The sequence below is a fragment of the Papio anubis genome, chromosome X (assembly GCF_008728515.1).
Source record: "Papio anubis isolate 15944 chromosome X, Panubis1.0, whole genome shotgun sequence".
Taxonomy (NCBI): Eukaryota; Metazoa; Chordata; class Mammalia; order Primates; family Cercopithecidae; genus Papio; species Papio anubis.
This window is the reverse complement of record NC_044996.1, coordinates 123,305,864-123,324,927: the sequence shown is the minus strand read 5'-3', so window position 1 is coordinate 123,324,927 and position 19,064 is coordinate 123,305,864. Positions and strand designations below refer to the sequence as shown.

At 42.5% G+C, this 19,064-nt stretch overlaps 1 protein-coding gene across 2 annotated transcripts in view; it reads left to right on the top strand.

The window, feature by feature from the left end:
• Positions 1-19,064, top strand: part of PHEX (phosphate regulating endopeptidase homolog X-linked) — a 226,664-nt gene that overhangs the window by 100,249 nt on the left and 107,351 nt on the right. For both annotated transcript variants that reach the window (XM_009197333.4, XM_003917492.5), the window contains one exon: positions 5,181-5,282. In XM_009197333.4, coding sequence (XP_009195597.1) covers positions 5,181-5,282 — 102 coding nt within the window. The remainder of the gene's footprint in view (positions 1-5,180; positions 5,283-19,064) is intronic.

Genomic DNA, 19,064 nt, shown 5'->3' with positions numbered 1-19,064 from the left:
CACCCGCCTCAGCGTCCCAAAGTGCTGGAATTAAAGATGTGAGCCACTGTGCCCGTCCTGAAAATCTTTTCAAAATGCATTAAATTTTAATGAATTTGATAGCCATTTTAACGCCTAGGAGATGCTGGACGGGGAGGGTCCTGTGAAACCAAGCTGCTTAGAGAGAAGTATCTAGAAACACTCAGCCCCATTTTAGTAATAACCACATACTCCATAAAAATGTCCCAAAGAGAACAGGAGCAAAATGACCTTAAGATTCATCATAGGAATCCAAAAATTCCAAAATTTGCCAAAGATCCTTTTAGCTTGGAGAGTGCTTTTTTTTTTTGACGAATTAATTTATTTTAAAACATAATAAAATATTTGGCTTTTGTATACCTTATCCCAAATAAATATTTTCTTTGGACATGTTCAATCTTTTATTATTTATTGGGTGCTTTCTATTATTGCTACATCCTGGCCAGGGTATTGAGAGGGAACCTTTTATTGTCCTCTTTGTCCCTATCTGTATATATAGTAATCCCCCATTATCTGAGACAGATATTTAATAAGACCCCGCCGCCCAGCCCAGTGGATGAGACTGGAGATAGTACCAAACTCTATATATACTATGTTTTTCCTACACATATATAACTATCATAAAGTTTAATTTATAAAGTAGGCACAGTAAGAGATTAACAGCAATAACTAATAATAAAATAGAACAGTTATAATGATATGCTGTAATAAAAGTTATGTGAATGTGGTCTCTTTCTCTCAGAGTATCTTATGGTACTGAACTCATGCTTGTACTTCCTGTGATCTGTCTGATAACCAAGATACCTAGCAAGTGACTATTGGGTGGGTATATACAGGATGGAGATGCTGGACAAATGAAGGGTGATTCACATCCCGGGCCAGACAGGTTGGGATGGCGTGAAACTTTATCACACTAATCAGAATGGTGTGCAATTTAAAACTTATGAGTTGTTTATTTCTGAAATTTTCCATTTAATATTTTCAGACCACAGTTGCCCCCAGGTAACTGAAACTATGGAAAGCAAAATCGTGAATAAGGGGCTACTACTGTACCTCTCTTCCTAGTAATATGTTCATGCTGCCAGGATGCACATGTGTGAAGACATGTAATTTTTTAGAGAAACCTCCCTTTAAGCAGAAGGTCTCAATCCTATTCCATGGAGAAAAGACCCACCTTTATACCAGGACTCTCAACGTTCTACATCTAATCTTAGGTTCTTCTGCATGCCTGTCTATCATTTTAATCTTCTCTCCTCTCATAAGTGTCTGTCTCATGTGTAAGGTGAATCCTTCCATATAGTCTCTGGATCCTATCACCTCTTTTGCCCTCTGAGACACCACTCATGGCTTTCTTTGTCCCATATTTTCAGTCTCTTCCTTTTCGCTGGATCCTTTCTATTGGTATTTAAACATAGTCAAATCTCGCAGCTGTTCAACAACAACAAAAACAGTAGTGGCAGCATCAGCAAGCATATGCATGAAACCCAAACTCCAAACCCTCAGACCCTTCCCTTAACCCTACATCTCCTTCTCTCCTATCTTTGCTTTTTCTCCTTCATAGACAAACTCAGTTAATTTGAGCAGACTTGCTGTCTTCGCTTCCCATACACTCTTCATCCCACTAGTTTGGCTTCGGTCCCCATCCCTCTTTTTCTTCCAGCTTTCTCAGTCTTATTGAATGGCGGTGGTTGCCCATACCCTTCTGAAGCCTAGGAATGAATCTGACTCTACTTTCCTCATTTTCCCACATAAAATGAATCACCTGTTTCCATTGGTTTGGTCACTAAAGCTCTCCTTTGAGTCCACCCACTTCTTTTCCTCCCCATTGCCCCTCCCTAATTTGGGAAGATATAATTTATCTTGTTGGGCCAGCCAATGCATGTTGCTACATGGTGAGGTCCTAAAGACTTAGGGCCAGGCACGGTGGCTCATGCCTGTAATCCCAGCACTTCGGGAGGCTGAGGCGGGTGGATCATCTGAGCTCAGGGGTTAAAGACCAGCCTGGGCAATATGGTGAAATCCTGTCTCTACTAAAAATACACAAAAATTAGCTGGCATGGTGGTGCGTGTCTATGATCTCAGCTGCTTGGGAGGCTGAGGCAGGAGAATCGCTTGAACCTGGGAGGTGGTGGTTGCAGTGAGTAGTGAGCCAGCCTGAATGACAGAGTCAGACTCCGTCTCAAAAAAAAAAAAAAAAAAAGACTTAGTCTTGCCAATAGGCAAAAGATCTAGTTCCTGGAGATTTCCTTGTCATTTTAATATCCTCCTGATGTGGGTCTTCTGTTTGAAATGGTGACTTCTACATGTCTCAGTTGATTCCCTTTTACCCCCTGGCATTTCTCTCTGATTTTGGGAGGAATCCTGTTTCTACTAGAGGCTCTGAACTCTCTACTGTTATTTTAGCTCTTTGTTCAGGTCCTGGCTTTGGTCCTCATTAGCTGTATGAGCTTGAGCAGATCATAGACTCCTTGATCCTTAGTTTCCTTATCTGTCAAATAAATGGTTTCCCCTGGTCCAGTGGGTCCCAGCCCTGACTGCACATTAGAATTACCTGGGGAGCTTTTTAAACCCTCCCAGTGCCCAGGCTGGACCTCAGAACAATGATACTAGCATCCCGATGCCCAGGTCTCAGGATTTTTTATTTTATTTAGAAATTTTTTTGTCAGTATTTTCTTTTTTTTTTTTTTCGTTTGAGATGGAGTCTTGCTCTGTCACCCAGACTGGAGTGCAGTGGTGCGATCTCGGCTCACTGCAACCTCCGCCTCCCAGATTCCAGCGATTCTCCTGCCTCAGCCTCCCAAGTAGCTGGAATTACAGATGCCTGCCACTATACCCAGCTATTTTTTTTGTATTTTTAGTAGAGACAGGGTTTCACCCTGTTGGCCAGGCTGGTCTCGAACTCCTGACCTCAAGTGATTCGCCCGCCTTGGCCTCCCAAAGTGCTGGGATCACAGGCGTGAGTGACTACGCCCAGCTGTCGGTATTTTTTTAAAGTTCCTCCAAAGATTCTAATGGGCAGACAAAGTTAAGAACCACTGACTTAATGAGTTTTAAAGGACCTTTTGCTCTTTGCTCTTCTAACAGTTTGTGTTTTATCCCAAGTTGAAGTTTCTCTTCTTTTAATGTTTTTGCCAAGTTGGGAAGAAATAGCTGTGAAGCTCCTCCGACCCCCTTCCATCTGCTGTTTGTTCTTATTTACATATGATGGAACCCAGCCCACTGATTTATAGCTCTGGTTCCCTCACAACTGTTATTGAACTGAAAACATAGCTGAAAACTTACTAAACAGAAAAACATTATTTTAAGCTTAGTGCTGACTATTATAGAAGCAAGGAAACATTTCCACGTCTTTTCTTCTAGAATTAATGTTAACAATTGATTGACAACACCATACTCTCAAATGAAAAAGTTCATTCTGGGGCGAAACCCAGTATTTTTTCTTTCTTGGGTGTCCCATTGAGAAAGCCAAAGCATCTCTGCAGGAGAACTGGATTTTGAGGGGTTCGTATCCATGAATAGGCAGGGCCTCCTCACACTGCTCCAGGTGGCCTCTAATGTGACATGTCAGTAGCTCCTTGCCTCTAGTCCTCTCTTTTGGTCCACAGACACTGGCAGCAAAGCCAGGCACACACATCCTCACTATGAGTGTGGCCTCACTGTTCAAATGCTTTGCAAGAGGTCTTTCAGAAGACCACCTTTCTGTAGCAGTCCCCTTTAGGCCTACCATTTTATTTCATTATTTTTTTAGAGACAAGGTCTCACTCTGTCACCCAGGCTGAAGTATAGTAGTGCAATCATAGCTCACTGCAGCCTCAAACTCCTGAGCTCAAGTGATCTTCCTGCCTCAGCCTCCTGAGTTGCTAGGACTATAGGTGCAGGCGCCACCATGCCCAGCCTTTTAAAAATAATTTTGTTTTTATAGAGATGAGGTCTTCTTGTGTTGCCCAGGCTGGTCTCGAACTCCTGGCCTCAAGTAATCCTCCCACTTCAGCCTCCCAAAGTCCTGAGATTATAGGGGTGAGTCACTGCTCCTGGCCTATACCTACACTTTTAAATTTGAAATAACAAGACTTTTCTGAGCTGCCAAGGAGTAGAGAGGAGAGTAGGAAGATGATATAGCACAGCCGAACATTTATTTTAACCCACGGAACTAAATTTGGAAAGAACTGGGGTCCTGACATAAGTGTGATTCATATTGGTGAAGTGTCCTTTGGGGTGCTAACTCTCCCTGCCCGTTTCTCTGTGTTGACAGTTATCTCTTTCAACTGTTCGCTTTCTTCTGCAATACCTATCTGAAATGCACAGCCCATGCCTTTGCCTGTCTCTCTCAGTCCTTTATTAAATGATTAAAATTAGTTAGTACTTTGATAAGGATGAACCAGCTTAGTAGCTACAGACAGGTAAGTTATTGGTTTGTCATAATCTATGGTGAATTCCTGTCCCTGTATACCTGTATAATTCATTTTACGGCTGGGCCATCACATTATTCTCATCGAAAGAAATGGTTATCATATTATTTATTTATTTATTTATTTATTTATTTTTGGAGACAGGTCTTGCTTTGTTGCCCAGGCTGGAGTACAGTGGTGCGGTCATGGCTCACTACAACCTCTACCTCTTGGGCTCAAGCAATCCTCCCACCTCAGCTTCCTGAGTGGCTGGGACTACAGGCATTTGCCACTACACCCAGCTAATTTTTATATTTTTTGTAGAGATGGGATTTTGCCATGTTGCCCATGTTGGTCTTGAACCCCTGGGCCCAAGTGAAACATTCACCTCAGCCTCAAAGTCCTGTGATTGCAGGCATGAGCCACCATGCCCAGCTAATTTGTATATTTTTGATAGAGATGGGGTTTCACCGTGTTGCCTGTGCTGGTCTCGAACTCCTGGGCTCAAGTGATCCACCTGCCTTGGCCTCCCAAAGTGTTGGGATTACAGGCATGAGCCACCGTGCTGGGCCTGGTTAGTTATATTTTAGTGGTGGAAAAAAGGGAATTTTTCTGGAAAAAGAAGTGTTGCCAGAGCATGGAGTCAAGCTGAAGGAACCCCTTACTTACCATGTTGAGTATTGAGTCATTTCTCATGCAAGCCAATTTTGTTCCAGACAACCTCGACTGAAGCTTCTTGGCTTTGACGTTTCCTCTTTGGGTATTTTCTTGTAGATGGAGGAATTGATTGAGGGCGTTCGCTGGGCCTTTATTGACATGCTAGAGAAAGAAAATGAATGGATGGATGCAGGAACGAAAAGGAAAGCCAAAGAAAAGGTAAGGATTCCTTTTGATGAAAACAATAAGACTTCTGGTTTAATGGATTTTCATCCTTGACATTGACTGTATAGTTGGTTTTTATATTGACTGAACTGTTGACTCTGAATGACCCCAGAGTTAGCTGTCTGCTTTTGGATGAATACATAGATTTTTTTTTTCACCAAGAGGTAAGAGAAAATAATACCGGAATTTTTCGAACTGCATTTTCAAATACCTTGTAATTCTGCCTTTCCTTTCTCCTAATTGCCGTCTGTAAGAGGCACATGGCTTGCTGCCTGCTGAATTGTGTCATAAACCATCACTGGATATGGCAGAATGCAGAGCAGTGGGGAGTCACAGGGAGCAGCTGGAAGAAGAGCCCCTAAGACACCAAGAAGAAGAAAACCCATATTGGTCACATGTCCTTCTGCTCTGTGCATGATGCGTGCAAATGTCCTGGGGCAAATCCTTTCCTGCAACCAAGCATATCTCCTCCCTGACCCATCATTTGGCACAAATGACCCAAATAGTATACTTCTAGACTCTAGACCAGTGTTCTAACATTGCTTAGGACTACGAAAGTATTTCCTAATAGAAGTGGACACTTGCTGGGCCTTGTAAAATTTTCTGATACTGTGCAACACAATAAGGGATTAAAGGAGAAAAGTATTGACAGCCATGCTGTTTAAAAGTAGAAAACGGGCTGGGCGCACTGGCTCATGCCTGTAATCCCAGGACGTTGGGAGGCTGAGGCAGGTGGATCACTTGAGGTCAGGAGTTTGAGACCAGCCTGGCCAAAATGGCGAAACCCCATCTCTACTAAAAATACAAAAAATTAGTCGGGCGTGGTGGCGCATGCGTCTGTAGTCCCAGCTACTCTGGAGGCTGAGGCGGGAGAATTGCTTGAGCCTAGGAGGCAGAGGTTGCAGCGAGTTGAGATCGTGCCACTGCACTCCAGCCTGGGTGACAGAGTGAGACTCCGTCTCTGAATAAATGAATGAATGGGACGCATTTTGAATTCGAGAGATTCTGATAGAGCTGGAATTCAAGTGGGTAGAGCACACCTGCTAGACTCTTGATGGATGCTACTCTGCAGCTGAGAGATTCTGAAATGAGGAGCGTTTCTTGTATCTAGAGGTATTTTAGAAAGCTTCCTGAGTATAGCAATCACCTGAGTTGCCTGGACGCTCTGGCTTTCTGGGCCCCTTCCCAGCAAGGCCTGGGTTAATGGATCATGGATGCAGGCTGAACATCTGTCAGTTTAGCCAGTCTCCAGGTGATTGTTATCACTAGGCAGGTCTGGGGAAACACTGCTTGGAGTCATATTGAGTCATACTGAGCACAAATACTTTTGCCTTATGGTCAAGAAATAAAGGGGGCAGCATTCTGGGAATGCTTAACCTTGTTGAAATGAGAACACGTAGAGGTTTAGCAAGGATATTTTCTAGTGCTTTAAACTCATGGTACTGGAGATGGATAAACATTGCCATAGATACTTTTGTCAATAGATGTGAAAAGGCTGTTTGCTCAGTGTTTATAATGAAGGAAGAACTGGGATGGTAGGTGGCAAGGCAGTGTTGGAGGAAGACAAAGGGTAGTTTTGATTTTTTGTTTCCCCTTCAAAAATCTGTCAAAGCTGTCTTCAGTCACATAAGGCACAAGCTGATGAAGGCAAGAGCACATGGGCTGTGATGGAAAACTCTCCAGATAGTGGACAACTTTCAACACCAACATATTGTTGTTTTATGAAGGCTTCATTTATTTGCTGAGCTAGCTTGTTACCACAAGCTGGCTGTGGAACAGGATGTGTCTTGCCCTGGGCAGTTGAGCGCTTAGTCTTAAGGGCTCTTTATCCTCGCCTGACCTCACGTGGACCGAATAGGTGCTTGCATGAATTAGTACAGGACCACCAGGGTGGAGGGTGGGGTGGAGTGTATGTGTATGTATGCGTGTTGGGGGTAACGTGTTATGAATAGCTGGATGCCAGGGGAATGTTCTGGGAAGTCAGTTCTTTGAGCAGTATGGATTGCAGTTGCCTCAGGGAGTTCTTCTGAGTTGCATAAGGGAGTGGGTGCCTCACAGTTGGCCCTTCTCGGCAAGTGGCCCGTGGGTCCTTCTTGAAGCAGGACTATTCTCAGTTCTTCTAATATTAGACATGTTCCTGTTTGCCTCCCGAGTTGCTCTCCAGTCTTCTATTTTATTTCAATGAGAGCTGTCAGTTTTTCTTCTAAAAGCGCTCTTTGAACACTCTACTTTCTTTGAGTTGAGTTCAACCTGCCAGGAACTCTGCTAGTTCCACGACAGGTACAAATATCAAAGGCAAATTAGATCTCACAAAGTTCCCCGACTATATCTTGCATTTCAGAGTTCAGAGAAGTTTCTTTAACGAAATGCAAGAAAGATGGATGTTGTCGAAGCAATTTCAGCAGTTCTCTGAAGTGGGTCCTTCCCGGGACCCCCAGAAGATATAAATTTTTTTTTTTTTTTGAAAATTAAATGAACATGCAGTTCTGAAAATGACCTCTGGGTGGAGCTCGTGGTACTCACAAAGAACACTTGCGGCATTGAAAGCTTTTATGCAGCTTTCTACTCCGGGGTTGTTTTTGAAAAAAAAAAATTTTTCTTGCCCTTTTTCTCTGCTGTCCTCGATTTGATTGCCTTTTAATAGTCAACAAGAAAGGAGAGACTCTGCCTAATAATTCCTTGAATCTTAGATGGAAATCTCTCACTATCTTAGGGCTTTGTCTTTCTGATACTGAGTAGCCCCTGCATTAAGAAAAGGATTTGCCTGCATTTGAAGTGGAGGTGAATAACTCGCCTGCTCTTCCTGGTATGACTTGGCACTGTTCTTTGGGCATGTGTTGTATGCAGTATATCACCCAGGCGGAAGATTTCTCATCAATAATAGTGCCCACACTGGGCCAATGCTGAGTCACTTGGCAACCCATTGGGAAAGCTGGAAAAATGTTCTGATTTGTGAAAGGGAGAAGCTTTTCTTGCCTTCACCATGAAGCTCTGGACCGCAGCTAATTGCAGAGCCTCCTAAGAAGTGTTAACCTCAGCATTCCATAGTGACCGACCTCCTGAACCGGGCAGGTACAGAAAGCTGCAGTGCTCTGAGGCCTAATACCTTGGCTTTTGTAGCAGTGACCTCGTCTCAAAATGGAAGTGTGTGGATGTGGCTTTGTCATACTCTTTGCTAGGGGTGATCACTGTAAAAGATAAATGAGGACGCCTCTGCTCCCGTGAAGGGTAAATTTGTTATCTGTGTCTCCCTGCCTTGTCCTGCTCATCTCTTAAGAGGTCATGAGTGGTTTTTGTATTGTGAAACTGATGGTGTAGGTTTCAAGTGGAAATTCAGTATTGTGAAATAAGCACCCCCTGTTCCCTGCAAGCATGTGCTCTTATTGTAAATAAGCAGCACAGGACAGGGCATCTGTTATTTTTCTGGTGACCACAGCTGTTGAATGAGTGTCAGGTGATAAAATAATGATTTTAGGGGTGGCTTCTGGAGGATTTGCCCTTGCCAGAGTAGAAGAGGAGGATCTCAAGGTCGCTACATCAGGATTCTGACTGAGGCTTGGCAGGAGAGCATCAGATCAGGAGGAGCAACTTCCTGAGCTTGGCTTATCTCCAGCTGGATTTGACCATATAACCAAAAGCTGGATCCCTTCGGGATTATTTGTTTCTTTGTGCTCTTTGCCCCTGGGACCTAAGTTTGTCAGGTCACATCCAAAGAAAAATAGCAGGATGGGACTCACAGGGAGGTGGCATCCTAACGATGCTGTGAGGGAGTGGCCTTAACCTTGGCCACAGCAGGTGCAGAGAAGTCGGCTGCATGGTCCTAAGTTTATTGGCATTTAACTCCCACACACAGGCTTTGAGTGAGGTGGGGAGAGTTTTCTTGCAGAGGGCAAAACAGAGGTGTAGCTCACTTCTTTGGCTTTGTTTCTAAGCTCTACCAGGCCTAGGTACTGGATTTCTCCCAGGTATTCAGTCAGGGCCCTGCCTATATCCTGAGCCTGGTGGTTCTCAAGGTGTGGTTCCAGACCAGTAGCAGCAGTGGTCCCTGGGAACTCATTAGAGATGCACATTTTTGCATCCCTACCTGCTGAGCTCTGGGAGTAGGGCTCATTGTCTTGTGTTTTACCTGGTGATTCTGCTGCATGAAAAAGGTTGGGAACCCCGCCTTGTCCTTACCACTTCACAGCACACCTGCCTGACTTCCAACTGCAGCCACCTGCATTTTGGCTAAGAGCATTCTCCCCCTGCTACAGCCTGCTTTGCTGCTCATAAAGGGGGCCCAAAGGATGGGGAATGGCCACGCCTTCCTCAGAAGTCCTCACCCAACAGTTGATGGGAGTTGTTGTGTGTGGCCCCCGCTCCCTCATCCCTCTAGTGCATGTTCCACACGGGCTCTGGGAGCTTTTCCAGTGGGCTAGAGTTCTTATACTAGCTAAGATACTCGTTGCTGACTGCCTTTCTTTCTCTACATATTTCCTCTTTCTCCTACCAGTGTTTCTTTTGCTGCCCAAATGAACTGCTCGCACTTGAATCCTTGTCTTAGAGTCTGTTTCTGGGGGATTCCCAACTAGGACACAGCCCCTGGGGGTATACGCTTTCCTAATGCTTCCTTGCCTGTAAGGCAACAGCAAATTTCACCGAGTCTGGTTACTAGCCCCGCTTCAGCAGGCTCAATGCCACAAACGTTTCTAGCACACCAACAGCATGCCAGGTGCCAAGCCAGGATTTGGACTCAGAGATGAGCATCCGCAGTCCCTTTTCTGCGGGGGCCTTCAGGCTCCTAGGAGAGCACAGGAGGCCACGGATGCAGGGCTGAGAAGTATTAGGTAATGTGATGGAGATGCAAAGTGGTCCTGGGAGTCTAGGGGAGGAGGCTTTTGCTGAGCCCAAACATGACATGTGAGGGCGCCTTACTTGGGAAGTACCTACTCTGTCCCTTTTTCTCTTCCTCTGTGTTGTTCCCACACCCTGTCTTGCAGCCTTGTGGCAAGTCTTCCTCTTCCTTCCTTACTAATCCCAACTCCGCATCTGGCTGTCACTTCCCCTTGGTACCTTCACTCCTGCTTCACCTCACTGTGCATTTTAAATTGTTTTGTAGGAGAAAACAAAGGGAAGGGCTTTCATCAAACTGTCTTCTGAGCTTTCCAGTTACAGATTCCAGCACATTTGCATAACCGCTCAAGAATGCAGTCACCCTGCATCTGGCATCCACTTCAGGGCTCACCAGGGACAGTGACTGGTAGACCAACATGGAAACTGCAGGCTGTGGCTCCCTCCCATGTGCCACCTTCCCGAGCTTGTCCCTTCTCTCTGGCTCCATGTCTCTCAGTCTCTCTCACACACATGCAGGCCAAGATGGCGGCCTTCATACTTGTATCTCTTTCCTCTCACTGGCCTCAACGGGAAGTACAATATAGAGGTCAGGAGAATAGACAGGTGAGAGACTGCCTAGTTTCCAAGCCCAACTTCTACACCTTATTGGCTGTATGACCCTTGGGAAATTACTTAACTTCTTCCACCCTCAGTTTTCACGTCCGTAAACTGGGGAGATTGGTCCCTATCTCAGAAGATTTGTTATGAGGATTAAAAGAGCCAGTATGCCTAAACTACTTAGAAGAATACCTGGAGCATGAGAAAGGCTCCCCGAGTTGTCAGCCATGTGGTCCAAACTGCTGTGCCTCTGGGAGGGGAGGATTTGGCTGGACCAGATGGTGAGAGGAGGGATATTTGTGGGCAGCGCCTGCTGAGAGGGCGTTGGAGGGGATGCATTGCTTTTCTCTGGATTTTGGATTTTGTGGTTTTGAACAAATTCAGTATTGTCATTGTGATATATATTTTAAACACAAAAGTAAATATCTGGTATAAGTGGGAGTTTGATGCATATATTTATTTATTTTTTCGAGTTAAAGTCTTGCTCTGTTGCCCAGGCTGGAGTGCAGTGTTACAGTCGTAGCTCACTGCAGCCTTAAACTCCTGGGCTCAAGCGATCCACCCACCTTAGCCTCCTGAGTATCTGGAACTATAGGTGTGTGCCCCCACGTCAAGCTAAGTGGCTTCTTTTAATTTTTTCTTGTAGAGATGGGATCTCACTATGTTGCCCAGGCTGGTCTCAAACTCTTGGCCTCAACTGATCTGCCAACTACAGCCTCCTCAAGTGCTGGGATTACAGTGTGAGCCACTGCCACACCCAGCCAACATATATTTATTAAAGGCATAGTACATGTGATATCTTATCGGAGTGAGTTTCCATGCTCTAGAGCCTCATGTAAATGTCATATAAGGGGATACTTTAGGTCATTCATTCTCACACTTGAGCATGCATCAGTACCATCTGAAGGGCTTGTTAAAACACCAATTGCCAGCCCCGCCCCTAGAATTTCTGATTCAGTAGGGCTGAGGTAGAGCCTGGATATTTGCATTTCTGACAAGTTCTCAGGCGATTCTGATGCTTCTGGTCTGGGGCCTGTGCTTTGAGAGCTCTAGGTGATTACAAGTGAAAATTTCCTTATGCCAAGCCTGTGTTAATAGAAGGGTATAATGTTCGTTAAGTTATTGTCTTACCTCTTACTGGAGTCCCCTTTTCACCATTTCTCACAGGTGGGTCCCCTGAGTGAGTACTAGGACACCCAGAATCCAGCCAGGCCACCTACTCTACCGTTGCTGTCTCTGCTAAAGAGCCCTTCTTGAGAGAGATCCAAAGGCTCGCTCTTGGTCATTTCTGCCCCTTGACTCTACATCTGTCCCCAGGAACTACCCAGGTTAAGTCTTCCACATAAAAGCCCTTCCAACATTTGAAGATGTTTAAATGTTTTCCTTTTTTCTTTATTTATTTTTTTCGAGACAGTCTTGCTCTGTGGCCCAGGCTAGAGTGCAGTGGTGCAATCTTGGCTCACTGCAACCCCTGTCTCCTGGGTTCAAGCAATTCTCCTGTCTCAGCCTCCCGAGTAGCTGGGACCACAGGCGTGCGCCACCGTGCCCAGCTAATTTTTGTATTTTTAGTAGAGATGGGGTTTTGCTATGTTAGCCAGGTTGGTCTTGAGTTCCTGACCTCAAGTAATCCACCTGCCTCAGCCTCCCAAAGTGCTGGGATTACAGGCGTGAGCCACCGCGCCCGGCTGTTTTTTCTATTTCAGATACAATACCTTTAGTGTTTCTCATATTAAATTAACCAACATTACAGTCAGACTGGATGTTCTAAATGCTTCACAAATATTAGCTGCCTCAATGCCCTAATATCTGTATGAGGTAGGTACTTTTTTTTTTTCTTTTTTAATCCAGATGAGGAAACTGAAGCACAGAGAGGGTGAGCAGACTTACCCAAAGTCACACAGCTAGTAGGTAGAAGAGCTGGGATTCCCTCCCTAGCGGTCTGGTTTCACAGTCTGTGCTTTTATCTGCAATGCCAGTGGGTCTCAAAGTGTGGTCCCCAGCCCAGAAGCATTGCCCTCACCTAGGACTAGCTAAAAATGCAGATTTTTGGCTCTATCCCACATCCATAGAATCAGTAACTCTGGAAGAGGCCCCAGGAATCTATACTTTAATGAGTCCTGCTGGTGATTCTGATGCAGCCCAAGTATGAGAACCACTGCTCTAAGGTGTGGTTCTAATACTTCATCCTGCTGGCTGCTCTCCAGTTTTCAATATCTTTTTTAGAAGCTTAAGTTCAAGGTTGTACACAATATTCTGGGTATAGTATAACTCACGCAGCACAATGGGAAATTATTACTGCCTTTGTCTTGCATACAAATTATATTAAGAAATCCAAAGTTTCTATCATGGCTATCTTTTCCCCTCAGCCATTCACTGTTGGCTCATAACGAATTTCTAGTCAGTTAATTTCTAGGTCTTTCTTCCCCCTCATAGGAACTGTTGTTAAGCCCTGTTGCTCTGGTCCTAAACTTGACAGACAAACAAACAAACCCTCAGCCCAGAACTTCACATTTATTCTCATTAAAATCCATTCCGTTGTTTTGGTTCATGGCTCTGGCTTTCAAAAAATATATTTCTGGACCTCCTACGTGTTTATTATTGTTTACAAAATCTATACTCATTTACAAAATCTGGAAAATAAAGTGCAACAGTAGAAAGACAAAAAAATGTTCTAGTTCCATTACCCAGACATAACCGCTGCTAACATTTTGATGTCTCACCTTGACTTTTTTCCCATGCATAGGCTTTGAAAGGCATTCTTGAACAATGATGTTTATAAAAATTTGAGTTCTTCTTTTTTCTCTTAACATTTATTATAAGCATTTCTTATATTATTGCATGTTCTTTATGCAAGAATATTCACTATTGGCTGAGCGTGGTGGCCCACACTTGTAATCCCAGCACTTTGGGAGGCCAAGGTGGGTGGATCACTTGAGGTCAGGAGTTTAAGACCAGCCTGGGCAACTTAGTGAAACCCTGTCTCTACTAAAAACACAAAAAATTAGCTGGGTGTGGTGGCGGGCACCTGTAATCCCAGCTACTTGGGACGCTGAAGCAGGAGAATCACTTGAACCTGGGAGGCGGAGGTTGCAGTGAGCCGAGATTACGCCACTGTACTCCAACCTGGGCGACAGAGTGAGATTCTATCTCAAAAAACAAAACAAACAAACAAAAAGAATATTCACTATTATTACATATTCTTCTAGTGGTGGCACAGGAGATACTACTTAAACATTTCTCTATAGTTGCATATTTAGGTTGTGTTGTTATAGCTATTACTATGATTAACATCTTTTGCATAATGCCTTCTCCCTAAATTTAGGACTAATTCCTTAGAATGGCATCTCAGACAACCTTTAAAAATGTCACTTGTTTCATTCAGTGTATCAACTGCTGTTTCTATCTGTATATCATTCATAACTTGATAAGTTTGTTGTTTTACTATTATACTTCAAGTTCTAGGGTACATGTGCACAACGAGCAGGTTTGTTACATACGTATACATGTGCCATGTTGGTGTGCTGCACCCATTAACTCGTCATTTACATTAGGTGGATCTCCTAATGCTATCGCTCCCCACTCCCCCCTCCCCACAATAGGCCCCAGTGTGTGATGTTCCCCTTCCTGTGTCCAAGTGATCTCATTGTTCAATTCCCACCTATGAGTGAGAATATGCGGTGTTTGGTTTTCTGTTCTTGTGATAGTTTGCTGAGAATGATGATTTCCAGCTGCATCCATGTCCCTACAAAGGACACGAACTCATCCTTTTTTTATGGCTGCATAGTATTCCATGGTGTATATGTGCCACATTTGCTTAATCCACAATAGCAAAGAATTGGAATCAACCCCAATGTCCATCAGTGACAGACTGGATTAAGATAAGTTTGTTTTTTAGTTTTATTATTTTAGGGGGATTATTAATGGACATGCTCAAAAAAAGGGAACTGGAATCAGCCAATTTGCTTATCCTTTGGAGATGCCCTTCCAAGTTTATCTGTTGAACAGAAATATTCAGGGAGAAACTTCTAAGCAGTGAGTCTTTTGTTAAGTGCCAGTCAGTTCACTGACTAATAGATTTTTGGTCTAGTTTTTCTACTTTGGATAAACTCCATGGAACTATGATTTAAATTCTCCATTTTGCCTGCAAGGAGACCATGAGATATTTAGCAATGCCTTGATATCATCCGGTTATACTGTATTTAGGGCATTCCTTAATTTACCAATGTGTTGTTCTGTTTAAAATGTAGAAACCTGAGGAAATGAACAAAGCTTCACTGGGTTCTCATTTTTCTGAAGTCCCATGTTACCTAAGTGCAGATTATATCATTCTGTGAAAACAGCCAACTGTTCAGACAACCAAATCAGAAATCTCAGTCCTTCCTCTTAGCCAACTTGTAAGCACAAATCCTGTTGCTTCTTTCTACCAGCTCTCAAATTTATACCATTTCTGTTTTAGTTATTCCCCCCACCCCCCCGCTTAGCTTCTCATCCTTAAACATTTTTTTTAAATTGAGATAAAATTCACCTAGTGTAGAACTAACCATTTTAAAGTGAACAATTCTCAATTAGATAGAAGAAATAAGCTCCAAGGCTCAATAGCAGATTATAGTAACTACAGTTAGCAACAGTATATTGTATATTCCAAAGCGGCTAGACGAAAGGACTTGAAATGTTACCAACACATAGAAATAATGAATATTCAAAGTGATGGGCACTCCAAATACCCTGACTTGATCATTACACATTCTATGCAGGTAAAATGTACTCACAGGTACCCATAAATATGTACAAATATTATGTATCAAAGAAAAAAAATAAAGTGAGCAATTCAGTGGCACTTAGAACATTCATGGTGTTGTGTGATCACCACCTCTATCCAGTTCCAAAACATTTTCATCACTCTCAGAGGAAACTTTGTACCCCTTAAGCAGTCACTCCCCATTTCCCACTCATCCAGCCCCTAACAACTACCAATCTGCTTTTTGTTTCTATGGATTCACGTACTTTGGATATTTCCTATGAATGAGATCACACAACAAGGTGATTTTTGTGACTGGCTTCTTTCACTTAGCATTGTTTTCAAGACTCATCCACTTTGTAGCACGTATCTTCTCATTCTGTTTAATCAGCATCCCCATTGATAGTCTTGGAAAAAGAATAGCAAAATAAACTCTCGTAGCATTTCTGATAGTGAGATCTTTCCTGTCTTCTTTGAACTTTTTGCAGTAGCATCGTAGTGTTTATTCATAGCTGAAAAACTATTACCCAGATATATATTACTGAATGGAAGCAACCCTTTAAGGGAAAGAAGTATGTCTGACTGCTTTATTTTTGTATTTTCGGAACCTAATGTAGATGCGATGCTCCATTCTTTGACTACTGGGCAGACCTTAGTAAGAACCATGGCTTTACCAAGCACTAGCTATGGGACCTCAGGCAAGATGGACAGTTTTGGGGGCCTCAGTTTCTGCACTCATGAAATGGGAAGAAATACTTTCATCCCTATTTTTACTGAGTGGAACAATTAAACAATATATGTGCAGTGGCTAGCACAGAGTAAGTGCTCAGTATTAGTAAGATGACATGTTCATTTTTTTCCAAGTTTCCTCTTATTGCCTCCCTCACTAAATAACATGCTCCATTATAGTCTCTTAAAATTGGGAATGAAAAAGTGATGCCAATTACATTGTTTTCTTTGGGGCAGAAGTACAAAATAGAATTTTATTAACCTTTGACTCTAATATTTAAAAAATTTTTATGGAAATTTAAAAATGTACACAAAAATATACATAACTAATCCCCATATACTTATCACCCAGACTCAGCAGTTAGTAATATTTTATCATGCTGATTTCATCTACTCCCCTACTTGTTTTTATGCTTGAGAATTTTAAAGCTAATTCCATCTATGAAATCATTTTACTGTGATTCCATATCTGACACCATTTTACTATGAATATTTCATTGTGTATCTCCAACAGATAAGGAATTAAAAAAACCTAACTATAATACCATTAACATACTTGACAATATTAATAATAATTCCTTATTAGTATCCTGTCTGTGGGTACTTTTCTGTAATTATCTCAAAATTGTTTGCTGCTTCTTTTTTTTTTTTTGGAAAAAAAAAGTTGATTTGAATCAGTATCCAGACAAGGTCTATGTATTGCAGTTAATAGGTACATCTTTTAAAGCTTTTTAAATTTTAAGAGTACCCCCTCTCCATCCATGAAATTTATTTATGAAAGTAATTGGGTCATTTGGTAGAATTTTCAACAATCTTGTTTTGCTGGTTATTTCCTATGTTGTCTTTTAACATGTTGTTCTCTCTCTTACATTTTCTGTAATTGGTAGTTCCATCTAGAGGTTTGATTAGATTCAGGTTCAATTTTCTTTGGGCAAGAAGACTTCATAGGCAGTGCTGTGAGCTTCCTGTTGCATCTATCATGAGGCTCACAATCCCACGTTGTCCCACTTCCAAAGTGAAGGGCCATCTGTGTGTTCAGGTGTTGTCAGTCTGATCCTTTCATTTGAACTTTCTTACCAACCCTCATGCAGCCATCCTGTTTCTTGACTGTACATTAGAATCACCTGGGAAGCTTTTTAAAAATCCTGAGGCTCAAGCCACACCCCATATGAAGATCAGACTCTTTGGGAGTGGGACACGGGCATTTTCTAAAGTTTCCCAGGAGGGATCCAGCACAGAGGCTCACGCCTGTAATCCCAGCACTTTGGGAGGCCGAGGTGGGTAGATCACTTGAGGTCAGGAGTTCGAGACCAGCCTGGCTGACATGGTGAAACCCCATCTCTACTAAAGGTACAAAAATTATCCAGGCGTGGTGGCATGCGCCTGTAATTCCAGCTACCTGGGAGGCTAAGACAGGAGAATCGCTTGAATCCAGGAGGTGGAGGTTGCAGTGAGCCAAGATCATGCCACTGTACTCTATCCTGGGTGATAGAGCAAGACTCTGTCTCAAAAAAGAAAAAAAGTTACCCAGGAGGTACAAATGTGCAGCCAGGGTTGAAACCACTGACTTAATTGTTTCAGTGGTCATTGATAGTATTTCATTGATTCATGATTCCATTCAGTGTTGCAGTGTTTGATTTTCAAATTCTATCATTCTTTTTGCATTTATTAGCAAGGCTCTTTTTATAAAAAAAGATTTTCCCTCATCAACCACTTGAATACTCTGACATATAGTTTATACAAGAAAGACAGAATAAATGGCTATCTTTGTCTCGATTAATTTTCACGAATTGGTGCCCTAAGCACCTCCAGAGGTGCCAAAATAGTTTACTTTTTAGTATCACCAACTCAGGGAATCTTATGTATTTGATGTGTTTGAATTTATTATGATCATCATTCACTGAAGTTCAAATTGTCCCATCTTGGCCAATGTGAAGCTCTTCCTTTAGTGAATTTTGACATGACCCTAGTTGTTTTCAAAAGCATCTTTACCTCCTGGCACAAGATATCCTTTTTAATGTTTAAATTCTATTTAATCATAAGCTGTTTTGAACAATTTATAAATCAGTGCCTAAATTAGTTCTCCCACCAATGAGCAGTATATTGAATTTTTTTCTGATGGGGAAAGGGTAGTACCTTACCGACTTGAAATACAACATTTCATTAATGAGCAAATTTGCAGAAATATCTGTTAGAGACTGATGTAAATTATCTTTTGTAAGGGGCAATAGCTTATATCAATAGAAATACATGTAATATATACTCCATGGTTTTTGAAAACCTCTGCAATGTTGCATTTTCAGTGTTGATCATCAAGAATACAAATATGTATATAACCATGTCATACATTTTAAAAACAAATAATGCTAGTGTTGAGGAATATAACTAATTTCAAATTTGTGGAACAGTGGGACTATATTAAAAGATGAGTCCAGGTGTGGTGGCTCACATCTGTAATCTCAGCACTTTGGGAGGCTGAGGCGGGTGGATCGCTTGAGGCCAGGAGTTTGAAACCAGCCTGGCCAATGTGGCGAAATCCCATCTCTACTAAAAATACAAAAATTAGCCAGGCGTGGTGGCACACACCTGTAATCCCAGCTATTTGGGAGGCTGAGACAGGAGAATCGCTTGCACCCAGGAGACAGAGTTTGCAGTGAGCCGAGATTGTGCCACTGAACTCCAGCCTGGGCAGCAGAGTGAGACTCTGTCTCCAAAATAAATAAATAAAATAAAATAAATAAGTTAATTTAAAAAATAAAAGATGAAACTTGGAATAATAAATACTTAAAAATTCTAACAATATCAACAAGTAGCAATAGTTTAAACATGCACTGTAAAAGTGTTTTGTTTTTAAGGGTATGTAAGAGACTGGTTGTCTG